The sequence below is a fragment of the Mauremys mutica genome, chromosome 24 (assembly GCF_020497125.1).
Source record: "Mauremys mutica isolate MM-2020 ecotype Southern chromosome 24, ASM2049712v1, whole genome shotgun sequence".
Classification (NCBI taxonomy): Eukaryota; Metazoa; Chordata; order Testudines; family Geoemydidae; genus Mauremys; species Mauremys mutica.
Window position 1 is genome coordinate 150,115 of NC_059095.1, and position 27,200 is coordinate 177,314.

The 27,200-nt window shown below is 42.7% G+C and overlaps 1 protein-coding gene across 2 annotated transcripts; it reads left to right on the forward strand.

Annotated features, from left to right (window-relative positions):
* The first annotated feature begins 956 nt into the window (after window positions 1-956).
* Window positions 957-25,499, forward strand: AP1M1 (adaptor related protein complex 1 subunit mu 1). Of its 2 annotated transcripts, XM_044998549.1 has the most exons (13): window positions 957-1,121; window positions 2,217-2,373; window positions 5,156-5,223; window positions 8,486-8,616; window positions 9,764-9,911; window positions 15,712-15,838; window positions 16,752-16,894; window positions 18,321-18,392; window positions 20,180-20,338; window positions 20,763-20,888; window positions 22,168-22,243; window positions 22,878-22,936; window positions 24,277-25,499. In XM_044998549.1, exons 1-12 carry the CDS (start codon window positions 1,080-1,082, stop codon window positions 22,898-22,900), a joined length of 1,272 nt encoding a protein of 423 aa, XP_044854484.1. In that variant the 5' UTR covers window positions 957-1,079; the 3' UTR covers window positions 22,901-22,936; window positions 24,277-25,499. The 2 variants fall into 2 exon arrangements, with proteins under 2 accessions (XP_044854484.1, XP_044854483.1); XM_044998548.1 differs by having other exon boundaries at window positions 22,878-25,499.
* The last annotated feature ends 1,701 nt before the right edge of the window (window positions 25,500-27,200 follow it).

Here is a 27,200-nt window from a genome sequence, read left to right on the forward strand (position 1 = left end):
CCATTTGTGGTTAAAATCTTAACATATTTAATTATGAAAACAATTAAAATATTGCTCAATTAATATTAAACTTGGGCGTTAGAACATAAGAATGGCCACACTAGGTCAGACCAATGGTCCATCCAGCCCAGACTCCTGTCTACTGGCAGTGGCTAATGCCAGATGCGCCAGAGGGAGTGAACCTAACTATGCTTTGAGTATGGGCTTTCAGCTTGTTGTGCACCCACCTTATAGTAATTTTAATGTAAAGAGCATTTCCCTAGTTTGCTTCTGGCAATGTCATGTGGGACTGTGGCAAAAGTCTTGCTAAAATCAAGGAATACTATAGCTACTGCTTCCTGACATTAACTAGGCTAGTATCCCTGTCAGAGAAAGGAGAATTCACTAATTGACACAGCCAGGACAAAAGGGTGAAGGTTAGAGAGCGTAAAAAGGAAAAGTAGGTAAGAGCAGGCTCGTGAACAAAAGCAGAGCTGACCTAGGTTCATCTGTGGGTCGGTGTCTGCCACTCAAACACGCGGGGTGGCAGGAACACCTGTTTCCGCCCCTAAAACGGCTTATGGCACAGCGGGGGAAGCGCAGGTCCGGCCCTGGGGCGCTGCGTCCCTCCTGTCATGCAGCACGACAAGAGCCTGTCCCGGGGGCGAGGCCCCGCCCACCACCGCGCTGTCCCGCGAGTCTCTGCCCTCCGCTCTCTATGGTTCCGGTCCGGCCGATGCGCCTCTCTGTGGCTACCGGAACTACAGCCTGGAGAGGAAAGCCAGGGTCGGTCTGACCCCCTCACTCGCTGCCGCTGCGCGGAAGGTTTCTATTCGAAGGGCTCAGACACGTGCCTCCGCCCTCTCTAGAGTCAGCGTTACAGCGCTGTCATTGGTCCGACGTTCCCCCGCTCCGCCATATCCTTCCGCTCACGTAGTGACTGCGCGCCGGACCCGAGCTTTGCCGCTTTCCCAGCCGGCGGGAGGGGGAGGGGAGGGCTGAGAGCGGAAGCCGCCGCGGCCGCGTTTCCGGCCGGAAGTGAGCTCCGGCCCGGTTTCTGGGGGCGCTGTGCTGGAGGGCGCCGAGCACCTGGGGGCGCCATGTCCGCCAGTGCCGTGTACGTGCTGGACCTGAAGGGCAAGGTGAGGAGTCCGCGGGGCGGGGCCTTGGGCTAAGCCGGGGTGACCCCTCCTGAGAGAGGCGTCGGGCGGGTGGCTCCCGGGGAGCCCGGCCTGAGCCTGTGGCGCGGCCCCGCTCTGGGAGTGGGCTCAGCTTCCTCACAGTCCGGGGAAACGTGGGAGTAGACTAGGGGGGCCCGAACGGTTCTGGGGCGGGAGGGGATCTCTCCCCAGACTTGCCCTGTTTCCTCACCTCCGAGCTGTCTGAGGGTAATAATGCCTCGCTAGCCTGCCCTGTGTGCCCCGCTGGCTGTCCCGGGGCCTTAGGCTGGGGATTCCCCCCTTCCCCCCCATTTCCTCCAGCCTGCCGTGGGGCCTCAGGTTGTGGTTACGTCGTGCCAAGAACGCGGCCTTGGCTTAAACTGGAAGCTTTATTTGGGCTAAACCTTGTCGGTGATTGGCTGGATGACCAGTGACCGTCCAGCTGCAATGTTGCAGGAAATGCTGATTTCAGTAGAGCGCCAGAGCGCTCTCTTCCTCCTCCACTTTCCCCTTCTGGACACTTTTCTCCTCGTCTTTAGTGAATGAAAGCTCATGCAATTTAAGGGGGCACTTAGCTGTTGAAGGGTCTGATTTTTGGGTAAGTGAAATGAAGATATCAACTGCTTATGGTAGTTAAAAGATACCAAGACACTTTAACAAATGTTAGCATGCTAACCCTGCTTTCTTGACCATATTCCATTTTGGGGTAATTACATTCTGCATATCCAAATTCCTTCTCTGATTTTGTTCTGTAAGCAATATATTTTCTGTCTCTAATATTGGTATGTGCTATTTAACAGCTGCTGTCATTCTAAAAGCTGTATTTGAGTAGTTGTTGAAAGAGCCCCATGTACAGTTTGTAATTCAGTTAGTTAAGCACTTTGGGATTCCACTGCATACGTGTAAAGTACTGAACTGTTAAAATGTAAGTAAAATTGTACTTTATGTTGAAATTTGTCTTGTATCTTTTAATGTAACTTAAAAGTACTTCCCAGGGATCATAGGTGTTGTTTTCAGATGGTAACTTGAGCATTTGTTTTTAAAACCTATTCAGATTTCTTTGCATGTATATTGCAGGTCCTCATCTGCCGGAATTACCGCGGAGATGTGGATATGTCTGAGGTGGAGCATTTCATGCCAATTCTTATGGAAAAGGAAGAAGAGGGAATGCTTTCTCCCATTCTAGCTCATGGAGGAGTTCGTTTTATGTGGATTAAACACAATAATTTATATCGTATCCTTTTAAAGCAGTGGTCTCCAACCTTTTTATGCCCCAAATCACTTTTTGAATTTAAGGGCAACCCAGGATCTACCCTGCCCCACTCACACCATCCGTGCCCCCTCCCCGTCGCTCACTGTCCCCCACCCTCACTCACTTTCACTGGGCTGGGGTAGGGGGTTGGGGTTCGTGATGGGGTGTGGACTCTGGGCTGGAGCTGAGGGGATTCTAGTGTGGGAGGAGGCTCTGGGCTCAGCCTGGGACAGGGGATTGGGGGGGGCAAGAGGGGGTGCAGGCTCTGGGAGGGAGTTTGGGGGCAGGAGGGGGCTCCAGGCTGGGGCACTGTGTTGGGGTGCAGGAAGGGGTATGGGGTGCTAGCTCCAGGAGGGGACTCAGGGCTGGGGGTTGGTGTGCAGCCTCCTGCTGGGCAGTCCTTACCTCCAGCAGCTCCTGCTTGGTGGCTGCCGCTAAGGCAGGCTCCCTGTCTACCCTGGCCACATGCCGTTCCCGGAAGGGGCCAACACACCCCCGTGCACCCCTGGGGGTGGCAGGGGCACATGGTTCTGTGCGCTTCCCCTCTCTGCAAACACTGCCCATGCAACTCCCGTTGGCCACAGGTCCCCATTCCCGGCCAGTGGGAGCTGCAGGGGCGGTGCTTGCAGGCAGGAGCAGCATTGAGAGGGAGACCCTTACCTCCGGGCCTGCACTGGCCACTTCCAGGAGCAGCATGGGGTCGGGGCAGGCAGGGAGCCTGCCTTAGTGGCAGCCCCACTACACCACCGGAGAGCATGATCAGCTGGGAGATCCTTTAGGATCGACCGGTTGGTGACAACTGCTTTCAAGTGTAAACCTGTTACTATAGTGAAACTGACGAGCACGTTGGTGGATTTTTCACAATTTGGGCTTGAATGGAATAGGGATGTAACTAACATGTAAAAACAGTAACCACTGTCAGTTACACGGTTAAACGTTTAACCGGTAAACTGGCGGTGCAGGGGGTGCTTCAGCACCCCCATGTTTTACGTGGGGACCCCCCCGCAGCCGGCTCCATGGCCAGGATCCCCGCAAGGCTGGGGTCCTGGCACCCGGGACCCTGAGTGTGGGGCCAGCCACCAGGAGCCTAGCAGAGTTTAATCGTTAACAGAAACTGATGAGCATCAAGCTTATCAGTTAATCAGCTGAACTTTTACATCCCTAGAATGGAAGTGACATGAAAACATAGGGCAATAAGTAATATAAGCTCACGAGAATGATTTTGCTGATTGAGATTTACAAAGATGCAAACAAAAAGTGTGTAAATAAAAAAGGAGTTATTCTTTTCATGTCAGACCCTGTGCTAATAATGTGTATGAGAGTGTTTAAGTGGCAATTTAATATAAGCATTTCCTGAATCTTTATTTTTGGTCTTTACCTGCCGTGACAGGTTCAGTCACAGAAACCCCCTTGAGACTACCTCTGAGCCCGTTTTCCCTGGCAGCTTGGAACTTCAGTGCCCTGTCTTGTTGAGCCAGACACGCTAGCCTGCTGCAAACACAGACCCAGGTCTGAACTACGTCCCCAAAAAGCTGCAGGCTTAACTGAAAACAGCTTAAGAAGTTCTCCTTTCTCTAGCATCCAGATACCCAGTTCCCAATGGAATACAAACCCCCAAATAAATCCGTTTTACTCTGTATAAAGCTTATGCAGGGTAAACTCATAAATTGTTTGCCTTCTATAACACTGATAGAGATGCACAGCTGTTTGCTCCCCCAGAATTAATTATTTGCTCTGGGTTAATTAATAAGTAAAAAGTGATTTTATTAAATATAAAAAGTAGGGTTTAAGTGGTTCCAAGTAATAACAGACAGAACAAAGTAAATTACCAAGTAAAATAAACAAAAACATGCAAGTCTAAACCTAATATAGTAGGAAACTAAATGCAGGTATATCTCACCCTTAGAGATGTTCCAATAAGCTGCTTTGACAGACTAGACTCTTTCCTAGTCTGGGTCCAGCAATCACTCTCACCCCCGTAGTTACTGTCATTTGTTCCAGTTTCTTTCAGGCATCTCTTTGGGGTGGAGAGGCAATCTCTTGAGCCAGCTGAAGACAAAATGGAGGGGTTTCCAGGGCCTTATATAGTTTTTCTCTTGTGGATGGAAACCCCTTTGTTCTCCTATGTAAAATCCCCTCAACAAGATGGAGTTTGCAGTCACCTGGGCAAGTCACATGTCCATGAACAATTCAGCTTTTTGCAGGCCAACGTCATTGTTTACATGTTAGTTTGAACGTTCCCAGGACAGCTTAGATATGGATCGGCATCTCCCAAAGTCCATTGTCAGTTAAGTGTTTCTTTATTGGGCACTTACTGAGAATAGTCCTTTCTCAAGGATGCTTCACTGAGGCTACTTAGAATCAAACAAGTACATAGCCAATATTCATAACTTTGAATACAAAAATGATACACACATAGAGCATAATCATAACCAGCAAACTACAGCCTTCCCATAGACAACCCACTTGGCCTCCTCTGTACAAGACCTGGTGCAACCATAGGACCCTGGTTGCAACAATGATCCATACAGTCTCAGTTTGTCAATAACGTCACACCTCCCAATAGTTAAACAATCAGAAATGACAAAACAAACCCAAGGATTCTCAGTATTGAATGACTCTGGAAAGAGGAATGTTGTTGCTGCTTCCTTAATGTTTGGGCCAGCTGTAATAACTTAGTAAAAGGGTTTTGAAAACGTATTTAATGATGCATATTTTTTTAAATGGTAACTTTAAACACCGGTTCCTGAACATACTTTTTCAGTTGTTGCTACTTCTAAGAAGAATGCTTGTGTGTCTCTGGTGTTTTCGTTTCTTTACAAGGTGATTCAGGTGAGTATGAAATTGGTCAAGTAATCTTTGTTCAGATAACTCAACATGTCTTTTATATAGAGGTAGAAATCTTCTAATTTTATAGTGCTGTGCAGAAATGGCATATCTAGTTTATAGATGGTTATGTTAAGATCTTTCCATGTTAGCTACTAATATTTATTTTGTGTTGTACAGGACAAGGATACTGACAGAATCTTACAATATAAGAGAGAAACAGAAAATGAGATGCAATGTGAATGTCAGAGGAGAGGCCACTTCACTGAATTTTTGTGTGCTTTGTGGGCATTGTGGAAGAAATAAATTTTTAGGAGGTATTTGAGTAATATGGTGACTTGATGAGCTGGACTAGGGAGCCTATGCTGCAGTTAAGAGTCAGTCAAGTAAAAAAGAAACAAACAGGCTTTGTATTCTAGAGTGTAGGGAGCCAAAGTTCAGCAGACAAGACAGTGTCTGAAGTGTTGTCTGTAGGTAGCTGTGTGTAAGGCCATGAGATTGGGGATGAGAATTTTAAACTCAGTGCAGCATGCAGCTAAATGCCAGTGGAGAGACTCAAAGATCCGGGTGTTGCGCTCAGGTTGACAGGCAAGGTATTCTCCAAAGCACTGGTTTTCAACCAGGGGTTATGTGTATCCTTGGGGATATGCAGAGCTCTTCCAGGGATTACATCAATTCATGTAGATATTTGCCTTATTTTACAACAAGCCACATGAAAAGCACTAGCAAAGGTTGTATATAATTACATGGTAAAAATGAGAGAGAGCGCCATTTTTCAGTAATAGTGTTCTATAAATTTTTTTATTTTTATGTCTGATTTTGTAAGCAAGTAGTTTTTAAGTGAGGTGAAATTTGGGGGTACGCAAGACAAATATGACTCCTGAAAGGGGTACAGTAGTCTGGAAAGGTTGAGAGCCACGGCTCCGAAGCATATTTTTGGGAAGAAAACTGTTTCCTTTTCTTTAGTGATGTTCTTAGTAGGTGACTTCTGGAAGGGACTACTCTTCTAGGATAAGGCAGATCTTGGATGTGCTTAATGGATGCTGTGTAGTACATTACAACCTCTGTGGTTAATGGTTTTTTTCCCCTTAACCAGGGTGACAGGTATGCTTCCTGGGTGGAATATTTATAGGCAGGCATATTCCACATACACTGTAGTTTGTTTTAATTTTCAGGGGCCACAACCCTAATTTGCCATATAAAATACTGACTGTTCATGCGTTTTTGTTAGCATGTGTATAAAGCTTCGGCTAGTTTAAAAAAAAAAAGGGGGGGGGCTATTAAATGGACATTGGAGGAAAGCACTTCTGCTTGGTGGGCAGATTTTAAAAATAGGCATTTGGGGCCCAGTCCACTCTGAGCTGGGGCAATGTGTTTTAGCCAAAGATTACAGATATGTATAAATGTAAGGAACTGCTTGAAAGAAGAGACGCTGAGACTGAGTTGGTTTAGATTTCAAGTGCATAGGTATGAGGCTAAGCCCAGTGTTTATTTCAATAACTGTGTTATCCCCACACAAAAAATGTTAAAATAGTACTACAGAAGGGGGAGGTGTGTGTGTCGCACACTTCATAGCTTTTGTAGGTTGAGTATATTGCATACACCAGGGGCTCTTTGCAATCCTCCCATACCATCACAAGATCTCTGGGTGCCACCCTCCCATCCCCCTCATTTTTGGAGGCTCCCTGCAATTCCAGCCAGTCTCTTCCCTGCCAGGGTCTCCATGTGCCCCTCTTCTCTCTCCTCTCATACCCGGGTTCCTCCCATACCATCAGGTCTGTGCACACCTCCATTCACATTCCCCACTGTGGCCTGGGCTCTGTGTGACCCATTCTCCCCCCATGCCACGGGCTCTGTTCACCCATATTCCTCCTTCTCCCCCAAACCAGGATCCTCCAATCTCCCTCCCCTCCCTCATACACATGCACACCAGGTGTTCTGTGTGCCCTATTCCTCCTTCCATGCATTTTTAACATCCCTCATTTTCCTCCATTGCAGGTGTTCTATGCTCTCTTCCCCATAGTAGGATCCCCCGTTCTCCCCCATAGCAGGGGGCTCTGTGTGATCACTCATTACCATCTCCCCTCCCCATCCAAGGGCTTTGTAAGCCTGCCTTTATCCTTCCCTGTCTTCATACGAGGCAGGGTCCCTCAATCTCCTCCCCCCATATTGAAGGTTCTATATGCCACATTCCCTCCTCCCCATACCAGGGTCCCCCCATTCTCTCTCCACATTCCAATGGCTGTATGCACTCTCTCCATTCCCCTTATGCCTCCCATTCTCCTTTCTCATGCCACTATTTTTTTTGTGAGACGGGGAGAGAGAAGCCATTCAACATGTTAAGCTACTGGGAGTATACAGTTTTGTAGCTGTGCTGCTCCCAGGATATTAGAAAGACCAGGTGAGTGAGGTAATATCTTTCATTGGACAAATTACTGCTGGTGAGAGAGAAGCCTTTAAGCTTAAACAGAGCTGCTCTTACCAACAGAAGTTGGTCCTAGGGATGTAAAATGTTCACTGGTTAACAGATAAGCATTAATCTTACTGGTTAACCCAACTTAAGGGTTAACCCCCCAGCCAGAGCCGCCCCAGCAGCCCTGCGCCACCCAGCCAGAGTGGCCCCAGTGGCCTCCGTTTAAATAGTTCAACTTTAAACAGTTAACTTTTTAAACGATATTTACATCCATAGTTGGTCCAATTAAAAAAAATCTCACCCACCTTGTCTCTCTACTGGGAGTATAAGCAGAGATGAGTAAGAGTACCTTTGTGTGTGAAGGTGTTAATGGTGCCATCAATGGATTCTTTGAACTACAGACAATTGTAGAGGTGCTAAAGAGCTGATGGGGCTGTATTTGTCCCCCATTTTCCCTTTTTGGTTTTCTGATTTGCCCTGAAATCAATAGGGTTCTGACCATTGGTACCGAGAACATTCCCTGAAATTTTGAAATTGATTGGATGTGGTGGTCAAAAGTTATTGTTACATACAGAAATGCCATTGAATTGAGTATAAGTCCTTTGCAAGCTTGGCCAATTATGGTTGTAAAATAAAGAAACTCGTTCTAATTTGTAGTTTGAAAAAAATGAAACACTTGAAAGTCAGGAAACTTGGATCTTAAGGTTCAACAAATTACTTTAATTCTCTACTATAGCTCACCAAAATCCTTTTGGTTTTTTTTGGTATTTTCAGAAATGGAGGGTTGGAAGTAATATGAACTAAATTTACTTTAATTTGAGACTTCAGTGTTGTTTTCTAATGTTAACATTTCAGGTATTTTCAGAATATTTCAAGGAGTTGGAAGAAGAGAGTATTCGAGATAACTTTGTTATAATTTATGAATTGCTTGATGAGCTCATGGATTTTGGCTATCCTCAAACCACTGACAGTAAAATTTTACAAGAGTAAGTATCAGTGTACTGGCTCTTACATAAGAATGGCCATACTGGGCCAGACCAAACGTCCATCCAGCCCAGTATCCTGTCTGCCGACAGTGGCCAATGCCAGGTATCCCAGAGGGAGTGAACCTAACAGGTAATAATCAAGTGATCTCTCACCTGCCATCCATCTCCATCCTCTGACAGAGACTAGGGACCCCATTCCTTACCCATCCTGGCTAATAGCCATTAATGGATTTAACCTCCATGAATTTATCTAGTTCTCTTTTAAACCCTGTTATAGTCCTAGTTTTCACAACCTCCTCAGGCAAGGAGTTCCACAGGTTGACTGTGCTCTGTGTGAAGAACTTCCTTTTATTTGTTTTAAACCTGCTGCCCATTAATTTCATTTGGTGGCCCCTAGTTCTTATGTTATGGGAACAAGTAAATAACTTTTCCTTATTCACTTTCTCACACCACTCATGATTTTATAGACCTTTATCGTACCCCCCCCCTAGTCTCCTCTTTTCCAAGCTGAAAAGTCCTAACCTCTTTAATCTCTCCTCATATGGGACCCTTTCCAAACTCCTAATCATTTTAGTTACCCTTCTCTGAACCTTTACTAATGCCAGTATATCTTTTTTTGAGATGAGGAGACCACATCTGCACACAGTATTCAAGATGTGGCCATATCATGGATTTATATAAGGGCAATACGATATTTTCCGTCTTATTCTCTATCCTCCCCCCCCCCCCTTTTTTTTTTTCTTTCTTAAATACCAGGTGATAGATGCCTTGGGAATATTTATGAGCATAAAGATGTTAACTTGTATAACTTAAGGTTTTACTAAAGTTATTACAATGTGGGGTCAATTTGTAGGTTTTCCTTTCTTTTATCAGCCTGAAAAAAAAAAATCAATAGGACACTTCTGTCAAAAATCTGTTAACCTTTTCCTATATTTGTTGATGGACTGATACAGTTTCCTATCAGGTACATAAACACATGATCTGACTTGACCTGGCATAAAAAGATTAGTTAATATTTTCTAGGATTTAATTTGAATTATCAGACTTCCTTTGTTTGCTGACATAATAATATTTGTGACACTAAACAAATTGCTAAGCCTACAAAATGTAACTTTCATATTTTTAAAAAACTTATGTGGTTCTGAAGGTATATTACTCAAGAAGGCCACAAACTGGAAACTGGAGCTCCACGCCCACCTGCCACTGTTACCAATGCTGTTTCCTGGAGGTCAGAAGGGATAAAGTATAGGAAAAATGAAGTGTTTCTGGACGTTATAGAATCTGTTAACCTCTTGGTGGGTTTATATTTTACTTGAACTTTCTTTCTTTTAATGAGAATTGTAATAATCTGTAAATATGCAAACACAAAATGAAAGCAGAAGTCAGTGTATGAATAGTCTTAATTAGTCTATCAAATTATAGTATTACATTTGAAACAACTTACATGTCACCAGATTGAGTGATTGATAATGGTAGTAACTTAAACTGTTGTAAGTAACACTCATGTACCTGCATTTATATTATGCTGCTTAATAGATTTTTTCAGCCCTCAGGGAGCTTCTCTTCCATGCTAAACTTGAAAAAACAAAGGGACTCCTTATATTCCTGCCTAATCCTCACACTCTGAATAAAACAACCTCTATGCTACTCCCGAGGATGTATGCAGTGTTGTTGTAGCCCTGTTGATCCCATGATATTAGAGTTACAAGTGGGGGGTTGAGGTAATATCTTTTATTGGACCAACTTCAGTTGGTGAGAGAGACAAGCTTTTGAGCTACATAAGATTTTTTTCAGTTCTGGGTGTCACAGCTTGTCTTTTGAAAGTGTTGTGCATGTTTCCTTTGAGGATGAGGACTGATAAAACAGATATAGAGTAATTGCTTTGTGAAAAGTGTACACCCACAAGAGAGAGGGTGTTTTTGGTTTTTATCATTTTACTGTGGGAGTTTATTTGAGAGCATAGTGATTGTCTGGTTCACCCAGATAGTTGTTGTTGGATACATTTAGCGCACTGGATGAGGCATACCACGTGGCTCTAGGCATGTGTGGGATCCATGGATCTTGAAAGGTGTGTTGTAAGAGGTATTGCTATATCTCCACTGCTACAATGATCTACAGGTTTTGCACCTGGTGTTCTGGCAGGGTCTGGTGCCACTTTGAGTAGGTGTGTCCTGGTCTGTGGGGAGCTTACTTCTGACAATGATCTTGGAGAGGTTAGGGGGTTGTTTAGAGTGATCTGACATTCCTTTTTTAAAGGGACAGGCCCATAGTTAAGCCCTCCTGCAGGTGTCCTGACTTTTTCTTAAAAACTGGCAAATTGTCTGTATTTTCTGTTTTCTGTCTCCACTCCTCCACCCCCCCAATCAGTACTGGTGGTTCCTGCTGCTGGCCGGATCCCTGCTCGCCAGCCGCCTGCTTACCAGCGGTGAGTGGGGTGTGGGGAGGTGTCCAATAGTGGGTGTGCAAGACTGATGGCAGGGCAAAGCTGCAGAGCGCAAGGCCAGCTGTTCCCCCTGTTGGTCCATCAGCGCAGCCCCCACTGCATGTTGGCTCTCAGCCAGCGGGGCCCCATCCTGTTTCCGACTGGCACTGACTGCACGCTGCAGTGGCTGGTGAGTGCAGGCAGGCACCATGCGGTGGCCGGTTACATGTTGCCTCTGCTGCCCACCCATCGGCCCTTTACATGCTCCCGCTGTCCTTGCCCTTCACCCTCTCTTCCCTCCCCGTCTCCTCCATATCTCCCCCTGCGGGACACGTCCCGCTCCCAGCACTGTGCAGAGAACCAGCCCCTGGTCGGAGCGTTCAGTTCACCAACAGCCTGGCCAGCAGGCTCCTTCCTTCCCCCATTGTGTCTGGCTGGGTTGGTGTCCCAGGAAAGTGCAAGGCCCTCCAGCCTAGGGCACTAGCCAGAAGGAACCGAGTCCTACATGTGCCAAAGCTTCGCATAGTGCTGGCACGGGGCAGCCTTTCTGCTCCTCAGCTAAGCTCTGGAGTGGCAGCCGGGGAGGAAAGAGCGATTTCCAGCTTGTTCCTGGGCAGGGGCTTAGCAACCTCTTCATTTCCCTCTCCCCACCATATCTTGCCCCCAGGGAGCCTGGGGCTTCTCTGTCCCCTAGGCACCCTTCCCTGCTGAGCCACCTCTCTGGCCCAGTTTGCTGAAGCCCCTGCAGTCAGGTTCTCTGGGCCCTGGTGCACAATGCGTCTGTAGGGCTTAACCCCTTCCTGCCTGTGCTGTAGCCGGGGAACAGGAGGCAGCTGGGTTATGTCGGTGGCCAGCAGTAGCCTGGAGGTGTTAGCTGTCTTTCAACACTGTGAGGGCAGGAAGGGGACAGGCTGCTTCCAGCCATAGGGGAGCGGGCAAGGTGTGGGGAAGGAAAGAGATGAGCTCCTCAAAGACATGGGCCAGGTCATCCCTCCACCCCTGCAGCTGGAAGCAGCTCCCGTCCCTTCCTTTCTGCACAGTGCTGAAAGGCTGCTGCTAGCCACATTATGGTGTGAACCCTGGCAGAAATCTGGGGATGGAGGGCATGTGATCCTGCGTTTTACACTCACTCACTCACTCTGTCTTACCTCGGGAAGATGCGGCGCCAGGTACCAGGAGAGGTGGGTCCGTCCTGGGGGGCTCAGCCAGGCATGGAGGACAGAGAGCGTCGACCAGGGAGGGTTAGGGATGTTTGAAGGCCAAAAGAGGGGGTTCAAGAACAGTCTGTTTCAGGATGGAGTCCCTATCAACTATGGGTTGTATTGTTTCATGATACCCCATATGGCTTCCAGTGAATGGTAGGTGACAACTTGAGCTGTGGAGTCAAAGGGGGTTTTACTTCTGTATTGAAGCAGATTCTCTCATGGTACTTGGGAGGCCCTTTCCATGATGCAATCTACGTCTCTGATGGAGTGTCCTTGTTTGGTGAATGCAGTTTTGAGTGTGTTAAGGTGTATATCCCGGAGTCTCTCTTTAGATATTCTGTGGTATCTGAGGGCCTGGCTGAAGATAAGATTTCTTGGGGTGTTTTGAAGTGGTTACTGGATCTACCATACCTACCTTCATAGATCCAGCAAATACTTAAAAAAAAATTTCTCAATTGGTGTCTTCCTTGTAAGGTGATTGAACTTAAATGCTGTAATTTCAAAATTAGGGCTGTTGATTAATTGCAGTTAACTCACGTGATCAACGCAAAAAAAGTATTTGCAATTAATTTTTTTAATCACAGTCTTAATTGCACTGTTAAACAATAGAATAGCCATTGAAATTTATTAAATATTTTGGATGTTTTTCTGCATTTTCGTATATATTGTATTTTGTGTTGTACACCTCTACCCCGATATAACGCAGTCCTCTGGAGCCAAAAAATCTTATCGCCCTATGGGTGAGACCGCGTTATATCTCACTTGCTTTGGCCCCCCTGATCCTTGTCCCCTGACCGCCCCCTCCAGAGACCCCCATCCCTATTCACCCCCAGGACCTCGCCCCCTACCCAACTGTGCCCTTACTGCCCCAACCACTATCCACATCTCCCACCCCCTGATAGGCACTCACCGGCAGCGGCGGGAAGCAGAGCAGCCAGGCCCCAGCCCGCTCCACTCCGCCAGATCCTAGCCACGGCACTCCACTTCCCACCGCCAGTGAGTGCGGGGAGACTGGGGAAAGGACGCTCCTGGTACTCACCTGTGGCGGGAAGCGGAGCGCCGCAGCCCCAGCCCGCTCTGCGTTCCTTGCCCCATCCCCAGCCTTGTCACTGGGGGAGGGGGTGGGAAAGGTCCCGCATTCACCGGCAGTGGCAGAAGCAGTGCAGCCAGCCCCAGTCTGCTCCACTCCGCCAGCTCCCAGCCGTAGCGCTGCGCTTCCCGCTGGTGAGTGCGGGGAGGTTGGGGAAAGGATGCCCTCTGTACTCAGCTGCGGCAGGAAGTCGAGCACTGCGTCTGGGAGCTGGCAGAGTGGAGTGGGCTGGAGCTGGGCTGCTCCACTTCCGCCGCCACCAGTGAGTCCGGGGAGGTTGGGGAAAGGACACCCACCCCGCCCCGTACTCACCTGTGGCGGGTAGCGGAGCGCCACGGCCCCACCCCGCTCCGCTTTCCTTGCCCAGCCATGTTGCCGGGGGGTGGGGAAAGGTACCGCACTCACTGAAAGCGGAGCAGCCAGGCCCCAGCCCACTCCACTCTGCCAGATTCCAGCCACAGCACTCTGCTTCCTGCCGCAGGTGAGTACCCCCGCGTCCTTTCCCCAACCTCCCCGCACTCACCGGCGGCAAAAAGCGGAGAGCCGCGGCTGGGAGCTGATGTGCTGATCGTCCGGAGCGCTGCTTTACTGCATGTATGCGAACCCATGTTATATTGCGTCACGTTATATCGAGGTAGAGGTGTAATTGAAATCAAAGTGTATATTTTTGATTATAAATGTTTGCACTGTAAAAATGACAAAAGAAATAGTATTTTTCAGTTCATCTCATACAATTACTGTAGTGCAATCTTTGTTGTGAAAGTGCAACTTACAAATGTAGATTTGTTTTGTGACATAACTGCACTCAAAAACAAAAGAATGTAAAACTTCAGAGCCTACAAGTCCACTCATCCTACTTCTTGTTCAGCCAGTCACTCAGACAAACAAGTTTGTTTACATTTACAGGAGATAATGCTGCCCTCTTCTTTACAGTGTCACCAGAAAGTGAGAACAGGTATTTGCATGGCACTTTTGTAGCCAGCATTGCCAGCATACGTGCCAGATATGCTAAACATTTGTATGCCCCTTCATGCTTCAGCCACCATTCCAGAGGACATGCTGATGATGCTCATTTAAAAAAAAAAGTTAATTAAATTTGTGACTGAACTCCTTGGGGGAGAGTTGTATGTCCCCTGTTCTGTTTTACCTGCATTCTGCCATATATTTCATGTTCCAGCAGTCTCGGACGATGACCCAGCACATGTTGTTCATTTAAAAAAAAACTTTCACTGCAGATTTGACAAAACACAAAAAAAGGTACCAATGTGAAATTTCTAAAGATAGCTACAGCACTCGACCCAAGGTTTAAGAATCTGAAGTGCCTTCCAAAATCTGAGAGGGATGAGGTGTGGCGCGTGCTTTCAGAAGTCTTAAAAGAGCAACACTCTGATGCAGAAACTACAGAACCTGAACCACCAAAAAAGGAAAATCAGCCTTCTGCTGCTGGCATCTGACTCAGATAATGAAAATGAACATGCATCGGTCCGCACTGCTTTGGATTGTTATTGAGCAGAACCCATCATCAGTATGGACGCATGTCCCCTGGAATGGTGTTGAAACATGAAGGGACATATGAATCTTTAGCACATCTGGCACGTAAATATCTTGCAACACTAGCTACAACAGTGCCATGAGAACGCCTGTTCTCACTTTCAGGTGACATTGTAAACAAGAAGTGGGCAACATTATCTCCTGCAAATGTAAACAAACTTGTTTGTCTGAGCGATTGGCTACACAAGAAGTAGGACCGAGTGGACTTGCAGGCTCTAAAATTTTACATTGTTTTATTTTTTAATGCAGTTTTTTTTGTACATAAGTCTACATTTGTAAGTTCAACTTTCCTGATAAAGAGGTTGCCCTACAGTACTTGTATTATATGAATTGAAAAATACTATTTCTTTTCTTTTTTACAGTGCAAATACTTGTAATCAAAAATAAATATAAAATGAGCACGGTACACATCGTATTTTGTGTTGTAATTGAAATCAGTATATTTGAAAATGTAGAATACATCAAAAAATATTTAAATAAATGGTATTCTATTGTTTTACAGTGAGATTAATCGTGATTGATTGTTTTTAATAGCTTAACAGCCCTATTCAAGATGTATCCTAACAACCTATTTTTGTTAGCAAACAAAACTCTACATGTCATCCTCAACACAATATATATTCTGTGCCAACACACAAGATCTTTCAGTCCAAATATTATACGAATTTGAATGAAAAATGTGTTTCCCAGGATTATGGTTATGTTTTCAATGCGATTTATTTTGGGTTCCTAATCTTGTGAAAACAAATAATTGTAAAATCATTGCACATAGTTAGAGATTGTTTCAATAGCTGAGGAGAATGACTCCACCTTCCTTTGCTCTTTAGGTTAGTGCCAATGGAAATGTATTGCGCAGTGAGATAGTTGGATCCATTAAAATGAGGGTCTTTCTCTCAGGAATGCCAGAGCTTCGCCTCGGTTTAAATGATAAAGTACTCTTTGATAATACAGGACGTGAGTATGTATACAGCATTTCTAAAACCATACAGGGATATTCCCTGGTTTCTTTGTCTTTGGGGCACTAAGGCAATGCAGCACGTCAGTTCAGATAACAGGATTAATTCTAGGATGGTGGGTCTTCTAATTTCCTAGTTGGGAAGGTTGTATCACTGTATAAGAGTAAAGAGTAATTTTAGTGTTAGCAACTGATTTAATGTTTTATCAGATGGGAAATACTCCTTATGGGGGCAGGAAGCTTAACATATTCATTTGCTATATTCTATGAAGACCTGGTCTTTGTTCAATTAAGAAATAGTCCATTTCTTGCCTTGATGGCTACTTATAAAACAATAGGAGTACTTGTGGCCCCTTAGAGACTAACATTTATTTCAGCATAAGCTTTCGTGAGCTACAGCTCACTTCTTCGGATGCATAGAATGGAACATACAGACAGGAGATATTTATACATACAGAGAACATGAAAAGGTGGAAGTATGCATACCAACAGGAAGAGTCAATTGGATGAGCTGTCATCAGCAGGAGAAAAAAAACTTTTCAAGTGATGATTGAGATGACCCATAGAAGGTGTGAGGAGAACTTAACATAGGGAAATAAATTCTTTGGGTCATGTAATGCTTTTCTTTCCCTTAAGACCAGAACGCCAATTCCATATTTCCGGTGACTGTACTGAGCAAAAAGTGCAGAATACGTCATTTAAGTTGGTCCACTTCAATGGGCTACTCCCAAGCTCTCTTCACTAAGATTCCTGAGTTACTGTAATGAAGTTAGAAATAGCGTAGAAGTAGAATAGAACTAATGTGGGGAGTATGAGCAGCTGACTGCTCAGTTGCTTTATAATCTGCTGTGATGGCCTAAGAGGTAGGCTGTTCACGTGCTACACAAATTGGGGTGTATGTTTTCCTGATAGGTGGCAAAAGCAAATCGGTGGAACTAGAAGATGTAAAGTTTCACCAGTGTGTTCGTCTCTCTCGCTTTGAAAACGACAGGACAATTTCTTTCATCCCACCTGATGGAGAGTTTGAACTCATGTCATATCGTCTTAACACCCATGTAAGTCTGGCTATGTATTTTGATCTAGACTAAAATGAATTTGTGCATGAAAACATTTTAAATTGCACATAAAACTGTAAAAGGCCTTTCCACTTTCTCTGAAAAATTAATGTTTCTTTTAAAAAATATGAGTTTTAGATATTATCGAGCTAGCTGGTAATAGTGAAGTTCTATGTTTACCTGAAGTAGGCTGTAAAGACTACTTCATGGCACTGGGAAAAGGAGAAGCAATTACTACCTAAGGGCTAGTCTACACTGGCAACGCTACCGTGACTTGTGTGGTCGTGGTGCAGCGCTCTAAAAAACCCACCTCCACGAGGGTTGTGGCTCCCAGCACTGCTGCACTGTCTGTACCAGCGCTTTACAGCGCTGAAACTTTCCGCATTCAGGGGTGTGTTTTTTCACACTCCTGAGCCAGAAAGTTGCAGCGCTGTAAATTGCCAGTGTAGACAAGCCCTAAGTCTAGTCACTGAATTGCCTACTGAGAGAAGGATGAGAGAGCAAACACATAACTGATGTGTAGTCACATTAATTAACACGCTATTGGAAGGTGCTTGGATACAATGGTGATGAGCGCATTATAAGAACTACTATAGAAAGGGGAAGGTCAAGGCAGTAAGATCTTTCTTTACTACAACCACCTGAAGAAGCTGGCAATGTGCAGTGAGGAGGAGGAAAAGAAGAGAAAGCTTTACTGGGTTTAAAGCCTGTAGTGACATTTGTGCATTGACCCATTTGGAGCAAAACCATTGTAAAGGACCTGCCTGCCCTCTTATGCTGGGTATACCTATGATGGGGGAGACTGGAAAACCTACTTCATCAATAAGTACCCAAGAACTGTATTCATCTGTCATGTCTCTGTATATATCAAGGACCCATACTCAGCAAAACCCTGGCAAGAAACAGCAAACCCAGAAGACCTTAAAAGCCTGTGGGACTTCTGACTTTTTATTATTGGACTACTGAATTTAAACAAATACTTTTAAGTCCAGAGTTATTGTCTCTCAGTATTTAGGGCTAGCATTGTTTAATAACTCAACTGCCCTGAGTTATTACATTTGTTGGGTTAGAGTGAGAATGTTTTGCTGCTTTGGGGGTTAATTTCTCTCAGAGAACAGGGTTAAATTAAGAGTTAGATACTCGTGTAATTGAAATTATCTACTTTTTCATAATCTATACATACTTGTCAAACTATACATATGGAATATTTTAAGGACTTTGTGACTAATGCTCAGGTCTCACCTGATCATTATTTTTGCATATTACATATTTGCATATTAAATTTTTTTCTGCCCAGTATTTTTGGAATTTGATTTAACTCTTTGCACGACGGGCTTCTCTTATTGATTTTTTTTGCTCTGTATGGAAATGTATAATTTTCCTGACAAAGTCAAAATAAGACTTATAGTTGTTTGTTCTCCAACAGGTAAAACCACTCATCTGGATTGAGTCTGTGATTGAGAAACATTCCCACAGCCGCATAGAGTATATGATCAAGGTCAGAGATCTCAAAATGCCTACACTGAATTTCAGTCGCCTTCTACAAGGCAAACCATGTAAACTTTAAACATTGTTATTTAAAGCGTACATTTTATTTCTGGAAAGCTTCTCCTGTGCCGGGTTAGAGCCCCCTTATGGAATGCCACCTGATGTACTGGGGTTTCACTGAGCCCCTTCTGCTCCACCAGCCTAGATTCCCTCTCCTTGTTTTCCTGAATTAGGCTCTCCAGCCTCTTGCAGTATGTACGTACGTACGTACACACACACGCACACACACGCACGCACACACACGCACGTAGGGCCACACCCAGCTGCCGACACAGATTGAAGTCAGCTCTGTGTGAGAGGATTCACCCAGCACTCACGTGCCCACCCATTTTGGGGAATAAACCCAAAATACTACTGTCTTGCACTGTATAGAAAGATCTGCACGGTGCAAGCTCATAAAAATTCACCATCTCCCTCAATGTTGAGAGATACGCACAACTTCTTGCCCCACCCAGTTAGAAATTGCTCAAACTGAGTTTAATAATAAACCAAACAAATTCATTAACTATAAAAGGCAGATTTTAAGTGATTATAAGGGATAGCAAACAGAACAAAGCAGATTACTGACCAAATATAACAAAACACTCATACTAAGTTTAAGATCTTAAAGAGACTGGTTTCAAGAAGTAATTTCTCACTTTAAATGTTGTTTTAGGCGAGTTGTAGAGATTTTGTTCTTAGAGTTCCAGTGTTTTCTTCTCACAGACTGGACTCCCATCTCAGTCTGGACTCACCCCTGCCTTTCCCCTCAGGTTAGTTCCTTTGTCCCTTCAGGTACTTTCACCAGTCTTTCTTCTTCGGTAGGCAATGGAGAAAAGCCTAGATTAACCCCCTCCCCAGCCTTAAAAAGGATTTTCCTAAAGCAGGAAACCTCTGTTTGATCCCCATCTCCCTACAGAGGAAAAGTGCCAGCAGTGGCCAAGGTGGTATTTTGCAACAGGTGACATTATCACCAGACCTTGTAGTGTCAATGCAGCATCCCAGGAAACTCCTCAGGAAGGTGGGAGATTAATATCTTCAGAGTTCTATTGTCCTTAACTGGCTCATTCAGGATGGTTGCTTACAGTTTGGTGGGCATTTCCCCAAGTACACACACAGTTTTAATTGTTACATAGTCAATAGTTCTAACTTCAGATACAGAAATGATACATGCATACAAATTGGATAATCACATTCAGTAAATCATAACCTTTCCAATGATATCTTACACTTTACGCAAGATGGTTCATGTATCTTAGTTATGCCATATTCATATCATAACCATATTTCTATGAAGAATATCGTGTGTAACATCACAGCTCCTTCCATAAATATTTATCTGTTTTTACTCAAATCAAAACCTACTCAGCTAGTGCAGAGGATGTGTTCTGCCTGTAAGGCAGTGTGACTTACTAACAAGGTAGTGCAAGTTTTTTAATTTAAAAAAGGAATTCTTAATATTATTGTTTGTAAAATCACTTTAAAGATATAAAGTCTTATACACATGCTAAATGTATTAATAGGATCATAATGGATTATATTCATCTTTTGCATACTTCCATTTAACAATCTAGTTCTGATCTCTGCATTACACTTTTGTGCATGGATCTTTCATAAGACTCCTGACAGAAAAGGATGTTTTACGGTTCCCAGCTCTCTGAACCTGATCAAATAAGATTGTTAAAACCTGCAAATTGTGGTGTTTATTGGGAAGTGGGAAAATTTAAAAAAAAAAAATGCATTGCTTACTTTCTCTAGGCAAAGAGTCAGTTCAAGCGGAGATCAACTGCCAACAATGTGGAGATTCACATCCCAGTTCCAAATGATGCAGACTCACCAAAATTTAAAACCACAGTGGGCAGTGTCAAATGGGTTCCAGAAAATAGTGAAATTGTCTGGTCCATTAAATCATTTCCGGTAAGCTGTATTGGTGTAATGTTATCCCCTATTGCTGCTAAAGTAAGTTTTATTAAAAGTAAATCTTCTATTTATGGAATCTAGAATTTGACTAAAATTTGCTCTAGGCTCAGTTCTACTGTACTGTTGGACTACTGGTACCATCTGCTTTTCCTCTCCCCTAACTGTAGGCTTGGCACTTGTGCCAACAAGTACTTACTTATCATTTTAAACTGGAAAAGCAAACAGGAAATCTTACTGTTTTTTCTAGATCTTGTTTAGGTATTAGTAACTTAATGCTCAGTTTAAGCCTTTAGAAAAGGGCTAAATGACTCTGCATTTTCATAGTTTTGAGCTGGTATGAGACCTTTGCCACTCAGAAGCACTTTGGTTTTTAAAGGATATTTTCTGGTAGAATGATTGGTTTGCTTTCCTCTTTGGATAGGGGGGAAAGGAGTATCTGATGCGGGCTCACTTTGGGCTTCCAAGTGTTGAAGCTGAAGATAAAGAAGGCAAACCTCCCATCAGTGTCAAGTTTGAAATTCCATATTTCACCACGTCAGGAATACAGGTTAATAAGACTAAAAATTTAATTTACATGAATGGAATTTGTTTTGTTCATTTAGCTGCTGGATAATGCTCTTTGTGTGTAACTGAACCAAAAGATGATGGTGTGATTATCTTATGGTTTTATAATGGTACAGAATGTGGCTTGTCAATTTAAATTCAACTACATAGAAGTACAAATCTGTTTGGACAATATGAATCATCTTTTCAGTCCAAGTTTAAAAAAATATTATAATAGTTGTTTGAAGCTAGTCCCAATTAACTTTCTCATGACTAAGGGTATGTACTCCATTTTTCTACCACTAAGCCGAAATAGATCTAAAATAGATTTTAAAATGTTTAAAGGAGGCTGCAACTAAAAGAGAGAGCTCAGTTTGGGGTTTTATTACTCCCAAAGCAAGCAAGAGCTTCTGAAAATGGAATATTTATTTAGTTAAATCATAGGATTAGGATTTGGCCTGTTGGTACATTAAATATTTTGATCCTCCAGAAACTGTGTAAGTTGAGGACTTAGTATCCTTGTTCATCATAGTTCTAAGATTTTGTGCAGAACTTTTCTTCTTTTGTAAAAACAGTAAATGTCTTATTAGGAATATTGGAATTGTATTGCAAGATCAGTCTAATGATCCATCTAGTATAATACCATGTTTCTGATAGTGGCTAGTCCCACATGCTTCAAGGAATGTGAAAGAAAATCCTTTATGAACTGAATCATGAGAATTTATATTTTTAATTTTTAAAATACATCCATCTAATGTAACTGGGTGCTTTTATTATCCTTACGCATGTTTAATCTTTTCTGAATCTTACCTAGCTTTTGTATGTATTGCATAAAAAAACTTTTTTCCTGTTTTACAAATTTCAAACAGATTTTTTTAGTTGTTTAATATCTTTCTCTTATGAAGTGTAAAAAGCACTTTGTGCTACTCCTTATTTTGTACACGTCTCTCATATCCCCCGTCATTTTGTCTCACCCCTCTCTTCAATGTCTCATATGAAAGCATTCCATTCTTTTAATTTTGACCCCTTGATTCTGGATACCTCCTATTTCTGCTATATCTTTTTGAGATGAGGTGATCAGAACTGTGCACATTATTCCAGGTGAGTTACCAATTATTTACATGATGGCATGATATTTTTTTTAACTCATCCCAGCATTCTACTCAGTCTGTTTTGGCCGCTGCTGCACATTGAATTGTTGAAGGCTTTTTGCCTAAAACGTATCTTCTATTAAATGTTGCTAGGCTGAAGTCGAAAAGTAATTTAATGTGTTTTCTTTTCAGGTCCGCTACTTGAAGATAATTGAGAAGAGTGGCTATCAGGCTCTGCCATGGGTTCGCTACATCACCCAAAATGGAGGTAAATAGGAAAGCTATGGATTGTAGACTCTGAAGTTGCCCATGTAGTTTTCCTATTAACACACTTTTCTTTGTTGTATGTTCCCAAGATAATTTACCTGCATGATGCCACTAGACTCCTCGTTCTTTAATAATGTGCAGTATTGCTACAAATTATATTCATGAATGTATTCTGCTCTCCATTTACCCTGCTGTTAGGGAAGTGCCACTGTTGTGACTTTATAGTTAGGCTTGGGTTGAGTATTTTGCACCTAACGCAGAGATTCAACCCCTTTGTCATATACATTTTAAGAAAATACACACCTCAAAGAAAAGACTGGCAGAGTGATGCTTAGTCATGGAATCTGTTAAACAATTGGGAAGGTCCAGTTTGGTGAACAGAAATTTCTATTCCTGGAATGTTTAACTCTAATGAGGCAAAATTTCCTTTAATTGCTTATTGAGCACGTAAACAGCTAGTGTTCTTCTAACATGGTCCTTTATACAAATCTCATTGTTATTTAAGTAATCTTTGCTTTAATTTGGCATTGGCATATCATAAATATTTCTGCTCTGATATTGCTACTCTTTTTTGTATTAAAAAAATACGATGAACTAATTTAACTAACTCTTCTGAATTTATTTTTCTCTTGCAGATTATCAGCTCCGAACACAATAGTACTTTTTCCAACCAGAACAGATGACAAATCTTCAGGTCTAGAATTTGTAGAAAACTTTTTTGTGGTAGTGAACGCTGTGAACGTTATCTCCAGGGTATTATATCAGCAAACTTGAACTGAGGAGGAGAGAGAGCGTTTTTTTAAATTGTGTTCAACACTAAGTGTTTGGACTATTAGTGCAGGTTGTATGGATGTCTAATTCTTAAAGCATGTTACTACTTCTGCTAAATGCTGATCATATTAGGAGTAGCAGTTATTTTGAGAAGCCAGGATTGCCTTGCTAGTCATACTTCAATGTTCCATATTTTAAAAGTGTGTAAATACCATCTTTAAAACCAGTGGAAGCATTATTTAAAAACTAGAGAGGTCATGGTGCAACTGAAGTGGCTGCTAAGCATTCTTAGTTTGAAATAAAGGCCCAGGGTTATTTACCACTGAAAACACCTGACAGTTTTCAGACTTATTTCTTAGCTTGCAAAGGAATTATTAAAGGTAGTGATGAGTCAAGAAAGGTTAGGTTCTAAGTTCAAAATAAAAGTTGGTTTTATTGACAGAAGTTCAGTCCATTTAATATCTGTCAAACCTTGAGATATTGGGGGTGGTGTTTGTAAGCATAAATTTGATTAAAAAAAAATACAGGTGCATAAACTACTATAGTAACTTGAAGGGGAAGAGACATCAAGAATAAATGCCCATAGTCTCTGTGGAGTATCGTGGTCAATGATGGTTCAAATTATGGAGCCAAGATGCAAAGCTGAGAAGTCCAAACAAATTAAGAAAACTCAGTATCAACTATCATATAAAACTTGCTTGGCTTTGATATTTCTAATTGCAAAAAATCTAAAAATTAAAGGTCTCAATTTGTAAATATGAAACTTCAGATTAACCATATTGGCTTTTAAATGTTTAAAACACAATTCAGCAGATGGAACATGTTTGTAAGTAGTAATAACTAATAGTACTTCAGGCGCTTCCTGATAACTGATTGCTGTCATTAGAGAGGCTGGTAGATAAAAGAATAAGAAATTACATATTTGTCATCCAGGTTAGATTTAGGTAAATTCTTTTTTCTTCAATTTTCAAGCATTATTTACATTTTCTTCAGCTTCTCCTGAAAGGCTACTTTCTTTGACAGTCTCTTCCACTTGTAAATGGTTGCCCAGTGCTTCATAAGCTTTCTGGCAGAAATCATCACAGTTCAAAATGTTACACTTTCAAGCTTTAGAACTTGTTTTTTACATTTTTCTTTTGAGGATGCTGCAAACTGCGTAGTTGCATCAATTTCAGAAAATGTTAAAACAGTGGTTATATCAGTGTTTTCTTTAAAAAGGACTTAAAACCTTTATTTTTAATGTGAATTTATTGCTCCTGCCAGGTTTTAGCTTAACAACATTGAAGACTGAATATCGCTGTCCACAACTGATGCAGCACAGATAATTGGGGTGCAAGCTTTACCACCCTTATTCTGCCATGCTAAAGTGCCTGAGCTATGGCCCAGAGGGAAGAGAGGATAGGTCACTGTGCCTGTTTGTTCCTTGTAGAAATTTGTGTACTATATGTATGCAATATTATATTAGAAATACTCTCAAAATTCCACTGAACAATTTAGCTTTGATATTAGAGGAGGATTTGTTTCAGAAAGGACTAATTCTGCTGAAGATTGTAATAGCATTGTTATTAAAGCAACTGGAAAATCACATATTCATACCTGGATAATTAGAATATTAAGCATGGATGCATGTAGTTTTCTGGAGTAAGGTTATAGGATTTTATTATCCACCAAAATGTTAAAACAAATTAAATCCTCTTACACCAGATTTTGGTTTACTACTGTCATTTTTGGTTGAAATTTTAATCTTGAGACCAAATTGACCATTTTACAAGCTTAATATAAAGTGCTTAGCTGACCTATTACATAACCCATCAGATGATGTCTTCAGCCTACATTGTTTATGTAGTACTTTTAATTATTTGCTTGTTAAATGTGGCAGGTGTTATAGTTTTGATTTTCCTTGTTGAAGCATGTACCTTACAAACCAGAACAGTATTTTACTGGCTCTTTGCAGCTGCTGAAGTTCGATTATATTGGAGTGGCCATAGGCAGCAAAGAACAAGAAATAATTCTTGCATCATTAAACTCCACTGTCATTCTTCAGTTGTTGTAAGGTAAAAGGGTCTGAATCTGCCTGTGGATTAAAGTACCTCCAGTTAACAGAGGATTGATTCTGAACTCCTGGAGCATGTTTTATAAATGCTGAAAGTATTACTTTACTATGCCCAATTTGATTACTATCACACTGTAAGACTGTCAACATTAAATATTTGCGGTACGCAGGTCAATTAACTACATGTGCGTATTTATCAAACTGCACAAATTACAGTAGAAAGACCTTCACAGTTTGTCATTCACATTATCAGATACTTCAAAAAAGGCCAATTTAATCCAACAGTGGCCCAAATGTTATGTATCTACATTCTATACGGATGTAAGGCAGAAATAAGAGCTGTGACATTAATCTAGTGCTGGTCTTTGTTTAGAGACTATTTCTATATTCCTCTTCCTTTGGCTAAATATTAAAATTTGTTCCTTTACAATTTGCCGTGGCGGTCTTCATTTTGCATTGGTAATCTGTCACCTCCTGGCTGGTTTCTATAACTTTAGTTTGGTAATCTGCAACTGTGAATTGAGTAATGTTGCTCTCCTTGTAGACAATTATTTTAAACAAGATGTTCACCACTTATCTCTTTATTATAAAATGAGCAGGAAAAGATATGTATGCATTCACCTAGGTTTCCAAGTCAGTGTGGTTTCATAGACTCTTAAATTAGTTAGCCAGAATGTGCCAATTCCTATCATAAGTAGCTGGGAATTCAGCAACATAAACCAGCAAGGCTATAGTTCCTTGTTGCTTAGTGTGGGAACACTGAAAGGGTAACATCTCTTACAATCACTTGGTTCTGAAATGTGCACATCTAATTTTAATAGCACCCTGGCACATTTGAGAACATTCCTGCAAAAATGCTGATTTGTAGGACCAAAAACAAGAGGCTTAACCTGCTGTGGGTGATTCAGTTCTTACCTTTATAGGCTTGTTAATTTGAAACAGTGCTCAAGCACATACAGACCTTTATTAATAACCTGTCTGCCCTTATGTTGCAACAGCCCTTTTTCAAACCCAGTAATAGTTGAATGGAAGTGCTACATGAATCCTTACTACCAGAAAACCCTGCTGAAAATGTATTCCTTTAATTTTACCATAGTAGTTCCTTTGAAGATAATTCATACCTTTTTCTCACAGACTATAGTTTTAACTTTTTGGTATTTAAAATATCTTTAGGTTTAATCTGAACTAATTCAGGTTTAGTTAATTAAACTAACCATGGTGGTGAAAAATCAATCTCCTTTTTACTTACGATGAAGGGGGCCCAAGGTCCCTTTGCATTCTCCACACCACCTCCTTTACTTCCATCGCAGACTTTTAGCAAATCCCGCTGGGAATTGCCCTCTGCCCTGTGTTTGTTCTCTCTCTCTCTTCCCCCTCCCCGCAAGGGGACATTGCTCCTGCCCCATTACCCAGCCCCTTCCCTCTAATGAGCACTATCTCATCCCCTGTTCCCACTCCTACCTACACAGCTGTTCCGTAATATACTAATCCCTGCTACCACATTGAAGGCCAGCTGTAGTGGAGTTGGAAGGAAAAATACAGCTGGGCTGGAGCCAGTTCCCTGCAGTTCAGAAAAGAGAGGAACACTAACACCTGCTTGGGTCCCACCTTCTTCCCCACCCTTTCAACCCTCTGACTACTAACTTTCCCCAGTACAGCACAAAGCAGAGGGAGAGAAGAGCAGGTAAGAATTGCCTCGCCTTCTGTCCTAAGCTGGCTCCACCTGTCCCCAGCAGCTGTTGCTTCCTGCAGCTCAGATTCCCAACAGCAGCATCTAGTGGCTGAAGCCAGAACTGAAGTACAGTACAACCTCAGAATTAGGGTACGTCTGCACTACGGGATTATTCCGATTTTACATAAACCGGTTTAGTAAAACAGATTGTATAAAATCGAGTGCACGTGGCCACACTAAGCACATTAATTCGTTGGTGTGTGTCCACGGTCTGAGGCTAGCATCGATTTCTGGAGCGTTGCACTGTGGGTAGCTATTCTGTAGCTATCCCATAGTTCCCGCAGTCTCCCCCGCCCCTTGGAATTCTGGGTTGAGATCCCAGTGCCTGATGGGGCAAAAATCATTGTCGCAGGTGGTTCTGGGTAAATGTCGTCAGTCACTCCTTCCTCTGGGAAAGCAACG